The 14,168-nt window shown below is 37.5% G+C and overlaps 1 protein-coding gene across 1 annotated transcript in view; it reads left to right on the top strand.

The window, feature by feature from the left end:
* The window catches only part of MTMR9 (myotubularin related protein 9), a 47,967-nt gene extending 41,004 nt beyond the window's left edge, over nt 1–6,963 (top strand). Inside the window, exon 10 of the mRNA XM_055288358.2 lies at nt 1,475–6,963. Within this exon, the coding sequence (XP_055144333.1) occupies nt 1,475–1,638 (164 nt within the window). The 3' untranslated portion in view covers nt 1,639–6,963. The remainder of the gene's footprint in view (nt 1–1,474) is intronic.
* Nucleotides 6,964–14,168: the final 7,205 nt, after the last annotated feature.

Below are 14,168 nucleotides of genomic sequence, written 5' to 3'. Positions count from 1 at the left end.
CTTCTAATCTTACCTATTGAAGCGTCCCCTAATTAGCATTGTGGGGAAATGGTCTTAGATGGTCTTGAGGTTCTGGGTGTGAGCTTTAGTGCTTTGCTTTGTGAAGGGATGGTGACTGCTCAGAACTTCTCTTTGCTTACTTTCGTGATTGTTGTCACAGTCAGTACAGGGTTCGTGATCTCTTAAATGAGCGGTTACAGTATTCTTCCTGTTTAAGACTTCTGGGACAATGTACCCAAAAGCCACTGTCACATTTAATAACTGAAATGAGCGTAGCTGTTTGGGAGAAAACCCACATTGGGAGCTGGGTGGCCTGAAGGGTGATTTAATTGCTTTGTACCAAACCTCCTTGTGGAGCTTAGAGATAAGTGATGGGGTGAAATCCTTGTTCTGTGGATTAAGTCCTGCCGTGCCAGAGTTTCAGTGTGTGTTTCATGCTCCTCAACCTAGAGCTGGGAGAAAAAGAAGCTCTCTATTAGATAAAATCCTATGGTAGGCATCTATATTGAATGAGACTGCTCTTCGGCCTTAAAATGTCTCTGTGCTGTTTACGTTTGCATCACAGCTAACCATTAATATTTAGTAATTCCTGACTTAGAAAAATCAACATGGGTGGGTCAGGCTTTACGCTGTGGTTCTGCTTTCCTTTTGTGATACAGTGTGACGTTGGGACCTGCATAGAAGGGCTCATTAGGACCCATGACAGTTTGGTTTGTAGAGAGTGTTTTAATGAATCATAAAACCTTTGTGAACTTGCCATCCACTGACATGGTGCAGCCTGGAAGATTTTCATGCCTCCTTACTTGAGTATCTGTAAGGCGTTATTTTGGTATGATACAGTTAACATAGGGCTATGGAGAGGAGAAAATATTTCCTTTTGGTTCATAATAAAAGGGTAATTATTATTATTTGGGGAAAGAAGCAATTGCCTGCAGAATTGAAAGATTGCTTCTCAAGTAACAGGGAGAGAGGCGTGTGAGCACATGTGCTACAGTTCAGGCTTTCAAATAACAACATATGTGGTTCTGCTTTTACTGTAGCTGTCACTTTTCAGGTGAAAATGGCTTTACACATTTAAGGGATCTTACATGTCTGAGCAATATTCTATAATTCTAAAAATAAATGATTTCTATTGTGAAATTGGAAAGTTTATGACATTGTAAATTATCATCTTGTTTTCCTCAATATATCATAAAATGGTATTTGGATCTATTTGATAATTTTGTGGGATATTTCTGAAGAATCAATGAGCATATACCTACAAGTAGTGACTTTTCAAATATTGTATTCAATTGCATCCTTTTCAGTACCTCAAGATTCCTGTATATTTTAGAGTATAATAAAACAGATCTGAGTTGTGGCAACAAAAGAAAAAAGAATGTATAATACATAAATTATATCTTATCCACAAATGTAATTTTAATCCATTGTGTATACATTTCTTCCTTCTGTTTTCCATTCCTGGATTCAATAGGTATTTTCTTACGTTGGAATAGATCCTCTAAGTATTTGGATGAAGCATATGAAGAAATGGTTAACATCATTGAATATAATAAAGAATTACAAGCAAAAGTCAATATCCTTAGAAGGCAGTTGGCAGAACTGGAAACAGAAGACGGGATGCAGGAGAGTCCCTGAAAGGTCTCCTCGCACCCTTCGCAAGGACCTTCCTGGGCCTGTGTCCGCCGTTCTCTCCTTGTGCCCTTCAGTTCACTTTTACACGGTAGCCTTGAAGTGAAGGCTTTAGATGTGGGACCCCTCTAATGTAATGGATTTCTCAATATTGTATGAATAATGAAACTTACTATCATAAACCATGTTTCATGTGGCCTGTTAGGGCCTGTCACTTTGGGAGCCGGAAGGAGGTGCTAGTCATTTTATTTTTACGTGAAATAGATGACCTATTTAATGCCATTTGTGTTTCATGCCATTTTATCCAAAGCTTTTTCTCTGTGTCCACTCTCCAAACAGCATTCTAGAGCAGTCAAGGAGACAGCTAATCTCTCTAGGGACTATTTGGTGGTTTCAAAAAAGGGTCAGACTTTTAAACACTCTGACCATAGAAATGTTTTTCAAAATGGCAACAATGGATAAACCAAGGATTTTGTGTTTCACAAGCCATTTCCAGTGTCTTTGCACATAAAATAGCCATTTTCTTTAAAACAGTTTTAGACAACGAAGCTGAAATCTATTCTCATTCTTGTTTGTCAAGAAAGGCAAATCTGTTATTCAAGGTAAGTTATTTCTACAAGGGCCACAGGTATGGTCCTCTGATATTTACATTGAGTTAAATTTATTTTAATGTAGACACTAAAAGTATGTGCAATATAGAATTAAAGTAGGAATTTGTTACTGATTGAGAATTGTTACCGGTGAATTGGCTTTCAGGTTTTGAGCATACATATACAATGTGTATCAAATGCTGGCTGTAAAATTAAACCATCATCTAGAATAGAGTTAATTTGTTATAATCAAGCTACAAATAGGTTTTCTTAAACCAGAGATGCACTGCCCTTGTCTAAAGTTCTTATTGCACTGGTTTATATGTGTATGTGTGTTTTATTGTGTGTTTTTTTAATTTGTAAGTATTCTAAGAGTTTACGAATACTAAGGTTAAAATTTTCATGTTGACCTGAGCCTTTTGCAAATTTGTTTTGGCTCTATTGATTTGTCCATTATGTGTTAGGCAAATATAACTTAAGTGGAGGGGAAAGTTTATGAATATAATATAGCTCTGTGTTTTAAACCTCAGAAACAGATTTGAGTGTTTCAGTGTTATAGAAACAGTGATGACTGTTCATGCTCTGCTAGTCTATGCCTGCTACTCCAAATGTTTGTGGTTCAGTATTTCCCACCTAAATTTCTGTTTGGTGACATTGCTCATTTTAACAAATACGACCAATTCTAGTTTTTCTTTAAAAGGATAGTTTATGAGTAATCTTTAAAACCATTTCCCTACCATCTGTATATAACCATTTCGGCAGAGAACACACTACACTGAAACCTGCTTGAGAGCCGTGTGTTGAGCTAAAAATAAAATTTTTTTAAAAATCGACTAGCAAAATATATGGCCACACTGAGAAGCCTTTGAAAATGGCAAATACTTTTCATCACCAGTTGCCCAATTCATCTTTCTTCTGCTTCCTCAGCCTTGTAGCAAAGGCTACACAGCAGCCCACAGTCCACAGTCTTTTTGGGAAAATTTGCCTGCAACCTTCTTTAAGCTCAGTTTATTTTTGACTTATTTCTTTGCTGTAGTTATGAACCTTGGGGCATTAAAATCACATGGCAAGGAGCATAAGAGATGTTCTCGTAGCTCTGCATTGTGTGAAATGTCCATCTTTGTTTTGTTAAAAAAAAAAAAAAGGGAAACAGCCTCACTTTTTTGTGGTCCCTCAGAATTGCTTGCTATGTCTGTTAATACAGCTGACCTTTTTGTTTTCTTCTTTTTTTGTCTCAAGATTGTGTATGAAGGAGCCTTTTCTTCTCAGCTAACAGGCATGTAAGGAAAACCATCTAGAGAGTTTTCTTTAGAAGTGACTCCCATTAGCGTGGTGTGGTGATGTGTGCCTATAGTCCCAGCCACTAGGGAAGCTGAGGCAGAAGGATCCCTTGAGCCTAGGAGGTTGAGGCTGCAGTGAGCTATGATTGCATCAGTCCACTCCAGCCCGAGCAACAGAGCGAGACCCTGTGTCTAAGTAAAGAAAAAGCCAGAAGTGAGTCCCAGTGCTTCTGTTGATCGGCCGTAGGGCTTCCATGGGTGGAAACTTGCGAGGGAGTTTGTATTAGGCCTGGTCATGGAGAGATGATGTACCCTCAAGGTAGACCCGTCTTCCTGATGCACATTTGCTGTGAGAGCCAGAGGACAGTCATAACACGGTATTCGCATTTCGTTTTCTCTGTCTTACTGAGACAACAATCTATACTGTTTTGGCAAGTTTGCATTTTAGTATTAATTTATAATTAGGGATTGTTCAAACTTCAGATCTGTTTACAGGTTGTAAAAATAAACTTCGGTATCAGTGCATCTTCAAAAGTGTCATTTGGTAGTCCAAATATTGGAGTTTTCCCAAATCCAAAAACTGTCAAAAATAAGTCCATTATCAATATAATTTGAAGAGGATTTTTAGTAGTACTGTTAAGTTCGTGCTTTCTTGGATGAGAAGAATAAATGACGCGGATACACTCCTGAGAAGACCCTTGTTAAACATTGCGTTGGAGAGTTGCCTTTGATAAATGTGGTATTAAACACGTGAATGAAGAGAATGGTGGCAGAATGAGTGAGCAAGCAGATTACCCCAGAGGGACCAGTAATAATCACGTGAGGGATAATCAGATTCCTGCGTATTCAGCATCTTCTCTATTCATGTGGAGTGAAAGCTGGTTTTTTATGGGAGATACATAAAGTAGGACCCTCAAAGAATATTTTTAAAATACAAAGGATCACCACAATCCTCTATCGAACATATAAGGATCCTCAGATTTAAATAAGTACTCTTTTTTTTAATCAGAAGAACATTGTTGGTTGATTATATGTTTTTAAAAACCTGAAGCTTTTTTGGTGGCAGGACCTTCCAATAAATATTTATTTGGTCAAAATTTTTTATTTTGATTTTATTAAATGGGAAGAAAGCAAGCAGAAATAGTAAAATTCAGTAAGTTTAAAACAATCTATAAATGTATTTTATTTCCAAGAAAACTTAGGGTCTCAAAGCAAGATTTTAAAGTGATTTTTGAGAAGACTTGGGGGGACAATAATAGACATTCATGTCAAATCCCATATGGGGGATTTTTAAACGTTTCTTTGAACTTTGAGGCCTGATTTAGAGGTGGGATTTTATTGCTTTTTGTTTTAAGGGATGAAATTTTGTGGGATTTTAGTCCTTGATTCAGTCAGTATTAGGTTTTTGTTAAATAAAAAATCAGTATCATGGAAAAAATATGACCATAATTTAGTCTCCTCAAGTGAAAAACAGGAATAATGTTTAGTTGCACTTTGAGAAATCTGCTTCAAGGCATAACTCTTGTAGTTGTCTGGTTTCAGGGATAGCTGTTTGAATTGTCAGTCTAAAGTAGGTCATCAGTTTCACTTATTATCAGACCTTAATCTGGGATACAGGTTTTGGTATTTGCCCACTTCTAGATAAAATGAATGAAAACCACGCAAGGGTTTTATGAGCACTCTTTATCAGAAAGGTATTTCCTGGACCAGAAATGGGCAGTAGTTACAATAGTTGATCCTCTGTTCTGGAAGCTTTGAAATTTATCAGAGAATGAAGTCATTCAGTACATCTGATAAAGTTTTTTGTTGTTGTTGTTTTAATTGGGCAACCCTCAGAACTGAAGAGGATCAGAGAACTTTCCAGGTTTATACTATACCTCGAGACCACATAGATTAGCTACTGCTTATTCTTTCACATGGGCTAGGCCTGTTCTCCTCCTCCAGACCTGGTATTCTAAGTTATTTCCACACAGTATTTTTATGTTACCCATCATCTTAAAAAACATTATAGGCCGGGCACAGTGGCTCACGCCTGTAATCCCAGGACTTTGGGAGGCTGAGGCAGGCAGATCATGAGGTCAAGAGATCGAGACCATTCTGGCTAACGCAGTGAAACTCTGTCTCTACTAAAAGTACAAAAAATTAGCCAGATGCGGTGGCGGGCCTCAGCCAGCTACTCGTGAGGCTGAGGCAGGGGAATGGTGTGAACCTGGGAGGCGGAGCTTGCAGTGAGCCAAGATTACACCACTGCACTCCAGCCTGGGCAAAAGAGCGAGAATCCATCTCAAAAAAAAAAAAAAAAAAAGACTCATTTCTCCATTTACATTTATTCTCAGATGATAAAATATATACTGATACTATAACTTTCTTATAGTATCAGGTTTTTTTATTTTCTTGAATAAAATTACTTCTACCTTCACTTGGTCTTTATAACCCACTGTCCACAGCATCTTCCTTTAAACCAATAGTCCCAGAAGAGACCCACTGAAATTCTAGACTGGGTATTAAAATGCCTGAACCTATTATCTAAATCCTTTTTAAGAAACTTAATGTCCTAGCTCTTGAACTACACTGTGGAACAGTAATTTGTGCCCAATCTAGTGGAAGATAATGAGGCTCACTGTAAACACTACATTGTCCTGCAAAGTAATTCTGATGAGAGTTTACTGACTTCTAGAGCCATTCTCTTTAACCGTCTGCAGGTCTAAGGATTAACTATATTTGTGATTTGTAATAAAACTGAGTTGTACAACACTGCCTGTGTTTGTCTGGCAAGACATTTGCTTCACTTTTAAAATGCACGTTATCTTTGGAGAGGTGAATTATTCTACAAAATGCACCCTAAATCTCATTGTTTAAAACCTTATTGATCTAATACCATCTACACAAAAAAATGTTGTACTTGCAGAACTTAGTTTATAAAAACAGAGAATGTGTATTTCTTCACTAGCCGGGTATTTGGATTGTTCTCTTGATAATATTTGAATGTGACTCCTGGATTTAAGTGCACTATTATTCATGGCTTACACAATAAAATTGCAGTGTATGGCAAATGTGTCTATAATGTATGCTTTGCTGAAACCTCAAGAGTGCTGTAAGGTACAGGTTTCCATATTTTGAACCTGTTTACACACACACACATAGACATACAGTCTTAGGGAAGAAAAAAAGTAGAACTTTTATAAGTCTGTGTAACATTTTAGTATTGTTTGTAATATTCACTAAGTGATAATCTCCCCTGTACCCTATAAATGTAATCATTCACCTTGGGTTGGCCGGTTTGTCAAGCCTGGTTTACTGAATCAAGAAACAGTCTTGTCGAATGTGGTACTGTTCTTAGTGTGTAATATTTGTGTATGGTGTTCCTCTGCTTCAGAGGACAGTTGCACAGATGGCTAATGTTAAATTTCTATAGACGATGGTAATAAAATTTGAATATATTTAAGTGCTAATAAATTAAATCTGTGGGCTTATTTTAATTTTTTTCAAATATTGGTGAAGATTTGGATGGTGTTTCAATTAAATCTATATATTTTTTACCTTACATTTTGAAAAAATTGAGAGCTGCAAAAAGGCTGCAATATAGTACACTGATCTCCCTAGATTGTTCCTAGATTGAATGATTGTTCACCTAGATTGAATGATTGGTAAAATTTTCCACATTTGCTTTTAATACCACGTGTGTGTGTGTGTTACACTGTTATTTTGTTGAAACATCTGCGTTAGCTGCAGACATTGTGACCCTTTCTTCTAAATACTTCACAGGAATCTCCCAAGAATTAGGAGTATGTATTCTACATATTATTGATTTAGTATGTATTAATATAAACAGATGACTCAATGAGGGTAAAAGGAAAGCTGTTTCTTAGAGTAGAATGCCAGCTATTAAATGTAGGAAGAAAATGGAATTAGAAAGCCACTATTTGGCAAATTATTACAGTAATCATTGACTTAGGCAATGCCCAACAGTGAATGGCAAAACTAGCAGGTGAAAGTTTGTGAAGAACAGAATATAATCTCCAAATAGCCTTCCACAAAATACTTACTAGTTACAAAGGAGAAAATACTAACTTTATAGTGAAAGGAACTGGTAGATACCACCTTATCTCAGGAAAAGTTAACATCATTAGTAATGGGACATATCAACATCATGTGCCTTCTGATATGGTCCATCCAGAAACAGTACCACTGTTGGAGGGAAAAAGCAGTCTTAGGAGTTTTATAGTTTAAAATCTTACATTTAGATCTTAATCCATTCTGCATTAATTTTTGTATACCGTGTAAGGTAAGAGCCCAGTTTCATTCTTTTGCATATGGATATTCAGGTTTTTCCCAACACTTTGTTGAAGAGACTGTCCTTTTCCCATTGTGTGGTCTTGGTATCCTTGTTGAAGATTATTTGACCATGTACATATTCATTTCTGTGTACTCTCTTCTGTTCCATTTGTCTGTATGTCTAGGTTAATCATTGGAAGGCTGAGGCAGGAGGATCACATTGGGCCAGGAGTTCGAAACCAGCATGGGAAACATAACAAGACCCTGTCTCTACAAAAAATAAAAAAATTAGCCAGGCATGATGGTGCTCATCTGCAGTCCTTGCTACTCAGAGGCTGGAGTGGGAGGATCAGTTGAGCCCAGGAGTTCCAGGATACAGTGAGCTATGATCATACCATTGCATGCCAGCCCGGATAACAGAGCCAGACTCTGACTTAAAAAAAAGAAAGAAAGCAGATCACTTACTTTGTATTTAGATTTGTCTGATGTTAACATTGAAAAGTAACTGAATGTATAGACAACTACATCCTTCAATAATTATAATAATAAACCCTAGGAAAGGGTGAAACTCTAACTTCCGTAGCACATTATAATATTGAGATGTTATAATAAAAATATCATGAAGCATGCAAACAAATGAGAAATCTGGCTCATTCACAGGAATAAAATTAATTGAAAGGAACTATCCTTAAGGAATCCCAGACTTTGGACTTAGTAGACAAAGACCAAACAATTGTCTTAAATATGTCCAAATATTTAAAAGACAACTAAATGAAATCAGAGAAATGATGTTTGAACAAAATGAGAATACCAATAAAAATATAAAAATTATAAAAAGGAACCAGGTAGAAATTTTGTAGCTGAAAAGTGCAACAACTAAGATGAAAAATTCACTAGAAGGGTTCAATAGAGTTTTCTTTGTTTGTTTGTTGTTTTTTGCTTTTTTTTTTTTCCGAGACAGAATCTTGCTCTGTCACACAGGCTGGAGTGCAGTGGCATGATCTCAGCTCACTGCAACATCCACCTTCTGGGTTCAAGCAATTCTCCTGCGTCAGCCTCTGAAGTAGCTGAGATTACAGGTGCATGCCACCACACCCAGCTAATTTTTGTATTTTTAGTAGAGACGAGGTTTCACCATGTTGGCCAGGCTGTTCTCAAACTCCTGACTTCGTGATCCACCTGCCTCAGCCTCCCAAAATGCTGGGATTGCAGGCATGAGCCACCACGCCCAGCCTTCAGTAGAGTTTTTGATCAGGCAGAAGAAAGGATCAGCAATTTGAAGATAGAATTATTGAAATTATCCAGTCTGAGGAGCATAAGGAAAAAGAATAAAAATAGTGAATAGACTTAAAGACTTGTAGGATACCATCAAGTGGACATATGGTGTATGAGAGTCCTAGAAAAAAGCAAAAAAGTATTTTAAAAATAAGGGCTGAAAACCTCCCAGATTGGATGAAAGACATAAGTCTACAAATCCAAGAAGCCTCTAGAACAACCTGTAATACCATAAACTCAAAGAGATTCATACCAAGACGCATTATATGAAACCTACCAAAAATCACAAAGAATCTTGAAAGTAGCAAAAGAGAATCAACTCATCACATTACAAGGGATCCTAAATGAGATTATCAACTAATTTTTGATTAGAATTTATGGAGGCCAGAAGACAATGGGATGATATACTTTAAATGTCGAAATAAGCTGTCAACTGAGAATTACATATCCAGCAAAACTGTCCTCCAAAAAATAAGGGAGAAATTAAGACGTGCCTAGATTTTTAAAAAGCTTAGGAGCTTGTTACTCTTAGATATGCCTGACAAGAAATGCTAAAGGGAGTCCTTCAGTGAGATGAAAGAACACTAGACAGTAACTTGAACCCACGTGAAGAAAGAAATACCTCCATGACAGATAAATTCTAGGGCAAATAAAAAACCAGTATTGTTATAACTTTATAACATCAGTTTTTATTTTCCGTAGGAATTAAAAGACAAAAACCCAAAAAAGCAATTTTAAATCTATGTTAGGGAGCTTGTTACTAGTAGATTTGCCCTACAAGAAATGCTAAAGGGAGTCCTTGAAGGTGAAATGAAAGGATAGTAGAAAATAACTCCAACCTGAGTGAAGAAATAAATATTTCTGGTTGCTATGGTTTGAATGTCCCCTCTAAAATGCATGTTGAAATTTAATTGCCATTGTGATGGTATTAAGAGGTGGATGCTTTAAGAGATGATTAGGTCATAAGGGCTCTGCCCTCATGTATGGATTAATGCCATTATCATGGGAGTGAGTTAGTTATCATGGGAGTGTGTTCCTGATAAAAAAGATTCTGAAATTCAGCCCTGATGCATTTGTGTCTTGCACACTGTCTTGTCCTTCCACCTTTTGCCAGGGATGAGGCAGCACAAAGGCCCTCACCAGTTGCTGGCACCATGCTCTTGGACTTCCCAGCTTCCAGAGCCTTGAGCCAGATAAACTTCTTTTTAGATTATCCAGTCTGTGGTACTCTGTTATAGTAGCAGAAAAATGGACTAAGACACTGGTAAAGTAAATACAATGGCAAACAAAAAAAAAACCAGTATTATTGTAATTTTGGCTTGTAAGTCCACTTTTTATTTTCTAAGGAATTGAAAGACAAAGTGCATAAAAGTAAATCTGTTATTGAGCACTCAATGTATAAAGATTTGGGACATCAATAACAAAGGGCATGGGACAGAGCTGTATAGGCATATGTTTTTCTATGCTATTAAAGTTAACTTGGAATCAGTTTAGATTAGACTGTTTAAACTTTAGGTTGTTATGTGTAATGCTTATGGTAACCACAAGGAAAATATCTATGGAAAACACAAGAAGAAATGAAAAGGGAATCAAAAGATATCACTACCAAAAATAAACTAAGCACAAAAGACAGTCTTTATGGGGAAAATGAGGGGCAAGAAAGTAGCAAAACATACAGAAAACAACTAACAAAACAGCAGAAATTAGTCCTTATCAGTGATTACATTAAATGTAATCACTTTTCCATCAGAAGGCAGAGAATGACGGAATGGAAAAAAGAATGATGTCCCATGTATGCAAGGCTGATTTAACATTTAAATCAGCCTTCAGTTCAGCCAGTCAGTTAATGTAATCCATAACATCAACAGAGTAAAGAAGAAAAACCACATGATCATATCAGTAAATGCAGAAAAAGCATTTCACAAAATCCAAAATTTTACGCTAAAACTCTTAGTAAACTAGGAATAGAGTGGAACTTCCTCAGTTTGATAAAGAACATCTAAAAAAAAATTCTGCAGCTAACATACTTAATGGTGAAAAGCTTGCCTGCTAATATCAGGAACAAGACAAGCATGTCCACTCTCACCACTCCTTTCAACATTGTATGGGAAGTTACAACTAATGCAATAAGACAGAAACAGGAAATAAAAAGTATACAGATTGGGAAGGAAGAAACAAAACTCTCTTTGTTCACAGATGCTATGATTTTCTATGTAGAAAGTCTAAAAAGAAGCAGCCATAATCTCCTGGAACTAATAAACAGGTATAGCAAGATTGCAGGGTGCATGGTTAATTTACAAAATTCAATTGCTTTCCTATCTGTCAGCAATGAACAAATGAAATTTGACATTTAAAAATATCATTTACATTAGCAGCTCCCCAAAATTAAGTACTTAGCTATAAATCTAACAAAATATATACAAAATCTACATGAAGAAAGCTACGAAGTTCTGATGAAGGAAATCAGAGATGAACTAAATAAATATAGAGATATTCTATGTTCATGGATGGGAAGAATCAATATTGTCAAGATAGCAGTGCTTCCCAGCTTGATCTAGATTCCATGCAATCTCAATCAAAATGTTATTTTGTGTATAGTGACAAACTTCTTCTGAAGTTGATGAGAAGCAAAACCCATAATAGCCAACACAATATTGAAGGAGAAGAACAAAGTTGAGGACTGACAATACTCAACTTCAAGATTTATTATAAAGCCACATTAATCAAGACCATATTTCTTGCCTAGCTTCTGGTACTTTGCTGGCAGTCTGTGGCATTAATTGGCCTGTAGAACCATTACCTTGATCTCTGCCTTCATCTATACATGGCAGACTCCCTGTGTGCATGTCTCTGTGTTCAAATTTCCCTTTTTATTTCCTAGTCTTATTGGATTATATCATACCCTCATGACCTTATCTCAACTGATTACATCTGCAATAACCCTATTTCCAAATAAGGTTACATTCTGGGAGTTAGGACTTCAACACGTGAAGTAGGGGGGAGGACACAATTAAACTCAGAAGAAATACCATGGTAGTAAATAACATTCTGTCGTCAGATAGCAGAAGTATTACAGACAAGGAATGTGTAGCTGCATACAGAATGTGGACATTTTGGTGAGGACAAATGACTCCTTCATGATAAAAGAGGTACAATGTAATCAACCTTCTACCAGGTGGCTGGCTGCTTCCCACCCTCAGAAAAGAGTGCCATATCAAGAGCTCAGCATTAGATTCTGGTGTTGATAGGTTGGGTAGTCAGCAGTGGCAGTAGCCAGATTGGTCTTGCCCAGAGGAAGTCCATGTTGCTGAGTCTATGCATAGCCTCCATCCCTACCACATGACTGCTTTGTATTTGGTTCCATTAACCAGGACCTGGGGAGGCTGACTGATCCTTTGGCTCTATGACCCATAGGCTGTGTCAGCGTGTCCACCTGATTATTGTAAATCTCTTCTGTATTAGATACCCTTTGGTGAACTTTCACACTGAAATATAAAATCTGACACTCTATGCCCAGTCTGAAAGGTGTATTTAAAATACTTCTTTAGTCTTCCTTGACATTAACCTTCCAATCTTGTTCTTTACAATTTCCTGGCCAGCCAGCCAAACCATTAGTCACTGTCGATGAATTGATGTAGATAAGTAATTTTGGCCATCTCCAGTGCCAGGAAAGTGAGCAAATATACCCTTAAAGTTCTTTGGAATATTTCTGCTCAACGGTCCAATATTTTTCTTCCTCTGTGTGCTGGTCATAAGGAAATCCTCAGGACGCCAATGATGCCAGCTAAAGGAGAGCAGGCAATGCAGCAGAAGTAAGTGTGAAAGGGATCGGAATCACCTGCACATACAACTTTATAGTGCATTCTGGACTTGCTCAAGCGCCATCCACTATACCATTTCCACTTGGGATGGATTGCTGTTGTATGCACCCAACTGTTTAGCTTGGAAAGTCAGATAACTCCCAGTTCATAATGGCTACCTCAGGTTGCATGAGTTCTTGATGACCCATGGTCTAACAACAAGCCAGAAGCTGTTTTTCAAAGAGAAAATGGTAATCTGCAGAAGGGGGCATTGCTTTGCTGCAAAATCTTAGAGTTCTGGACTGTTATCTACTGGGACTTGTCAGAGGCTACATACAGCATTCTTATTTGCCACAGACACCAAATATCACTAGATCGCTGAGTAGCAATGCAACCAAATATCACTAGATCGCTGAGTAGCAATGCAGCCAAATATCACTAGATCGCTGAGTAGCAATGCAGCCAAATATCACTAGATCGCTGAGTAGCAATGCAGCCAAATATCACTAGATCGCTGAGTAGCAATGCAGCCAAATATCACTAGATCGCTGAGTAGCAATGCAGCCAAATATCACTAGATCGCTGAGTAGCAATGCAGCCAAATATCACTAGATCGCTGAGTAGCAACGCAGCCAAATATCACTAGATCGCTGAGTAGCAATGCAGCCAAATATCACTAGATCGCTGAGTAGCAATGCAGCCAAATATCAGTAGATCGCTTAGTAGCAATGCAGCCAAATATCACTAGATCGCTGAGTAGCAATGCAGCCAAATATCACTAGATCGCTGAGTAGCAATGCAGCTTGCACTGCATTCTAGACTTGTTGCCTAGACTTCTCTTGCTCTAGTAGCCACTCAGAACCAGCAGACTGATGGGTTACTTTATAGTAACTTAAGTAGCTCTAAGAAGTATACTCAAATGTGATATATGTTGCCTCCAAAATCCAAAAAGGCTCATGATGCATCACTGCACTTGGTTTTTAGTAATAGGTAGTACAAGGTGCAGCAACTTCTCTTTCACCTTGGATATCTTGACATTCTCCAGACCATCACTCACAAATAACTTCATCAAATTGGCAGGGCTGTGAATTTTTGTGGGGTTTTTCCTCTACCCTCTGCCTTGCATACGTCTTCCTCAGACATCTCAGGTACTTGTCATTTCCTGTTCATCAGATCCAGTCAGCTTCATGTATTCAATGAAGTGGTCCGGTGTGATAGTCTAAGAATGTCAAAACAATTGAGATTTCTGCATTCTATATATGGCAGAGACCAGGAGTGTTGACATAGCCCTGGGGCAAAACTGTGAAAATAGACTC

The sequence above is a fragment of the Symphalangus syndactylus genome, chromosome 1 (assembly GCF_028878055.3).
Source record: "Symphalangus syndactylus isolate Jambi chromosome 1, NHGRI_mSymSyn1-v2.1_pri, whole genome shotgun sequence".
In the NCBI taxonomy this organism is placed as follows: domain Eukaryota; kingdom Metazoa; phylum Chordata; class Mammalia; order Primates; family Hylobatidae; genus Symphalangus; species Symphalangus syndactylus.
Note: the sequence above shows the minus strand (reverse complement) of the source record. Positions and strands in the feature narration are given on the sequence as shown.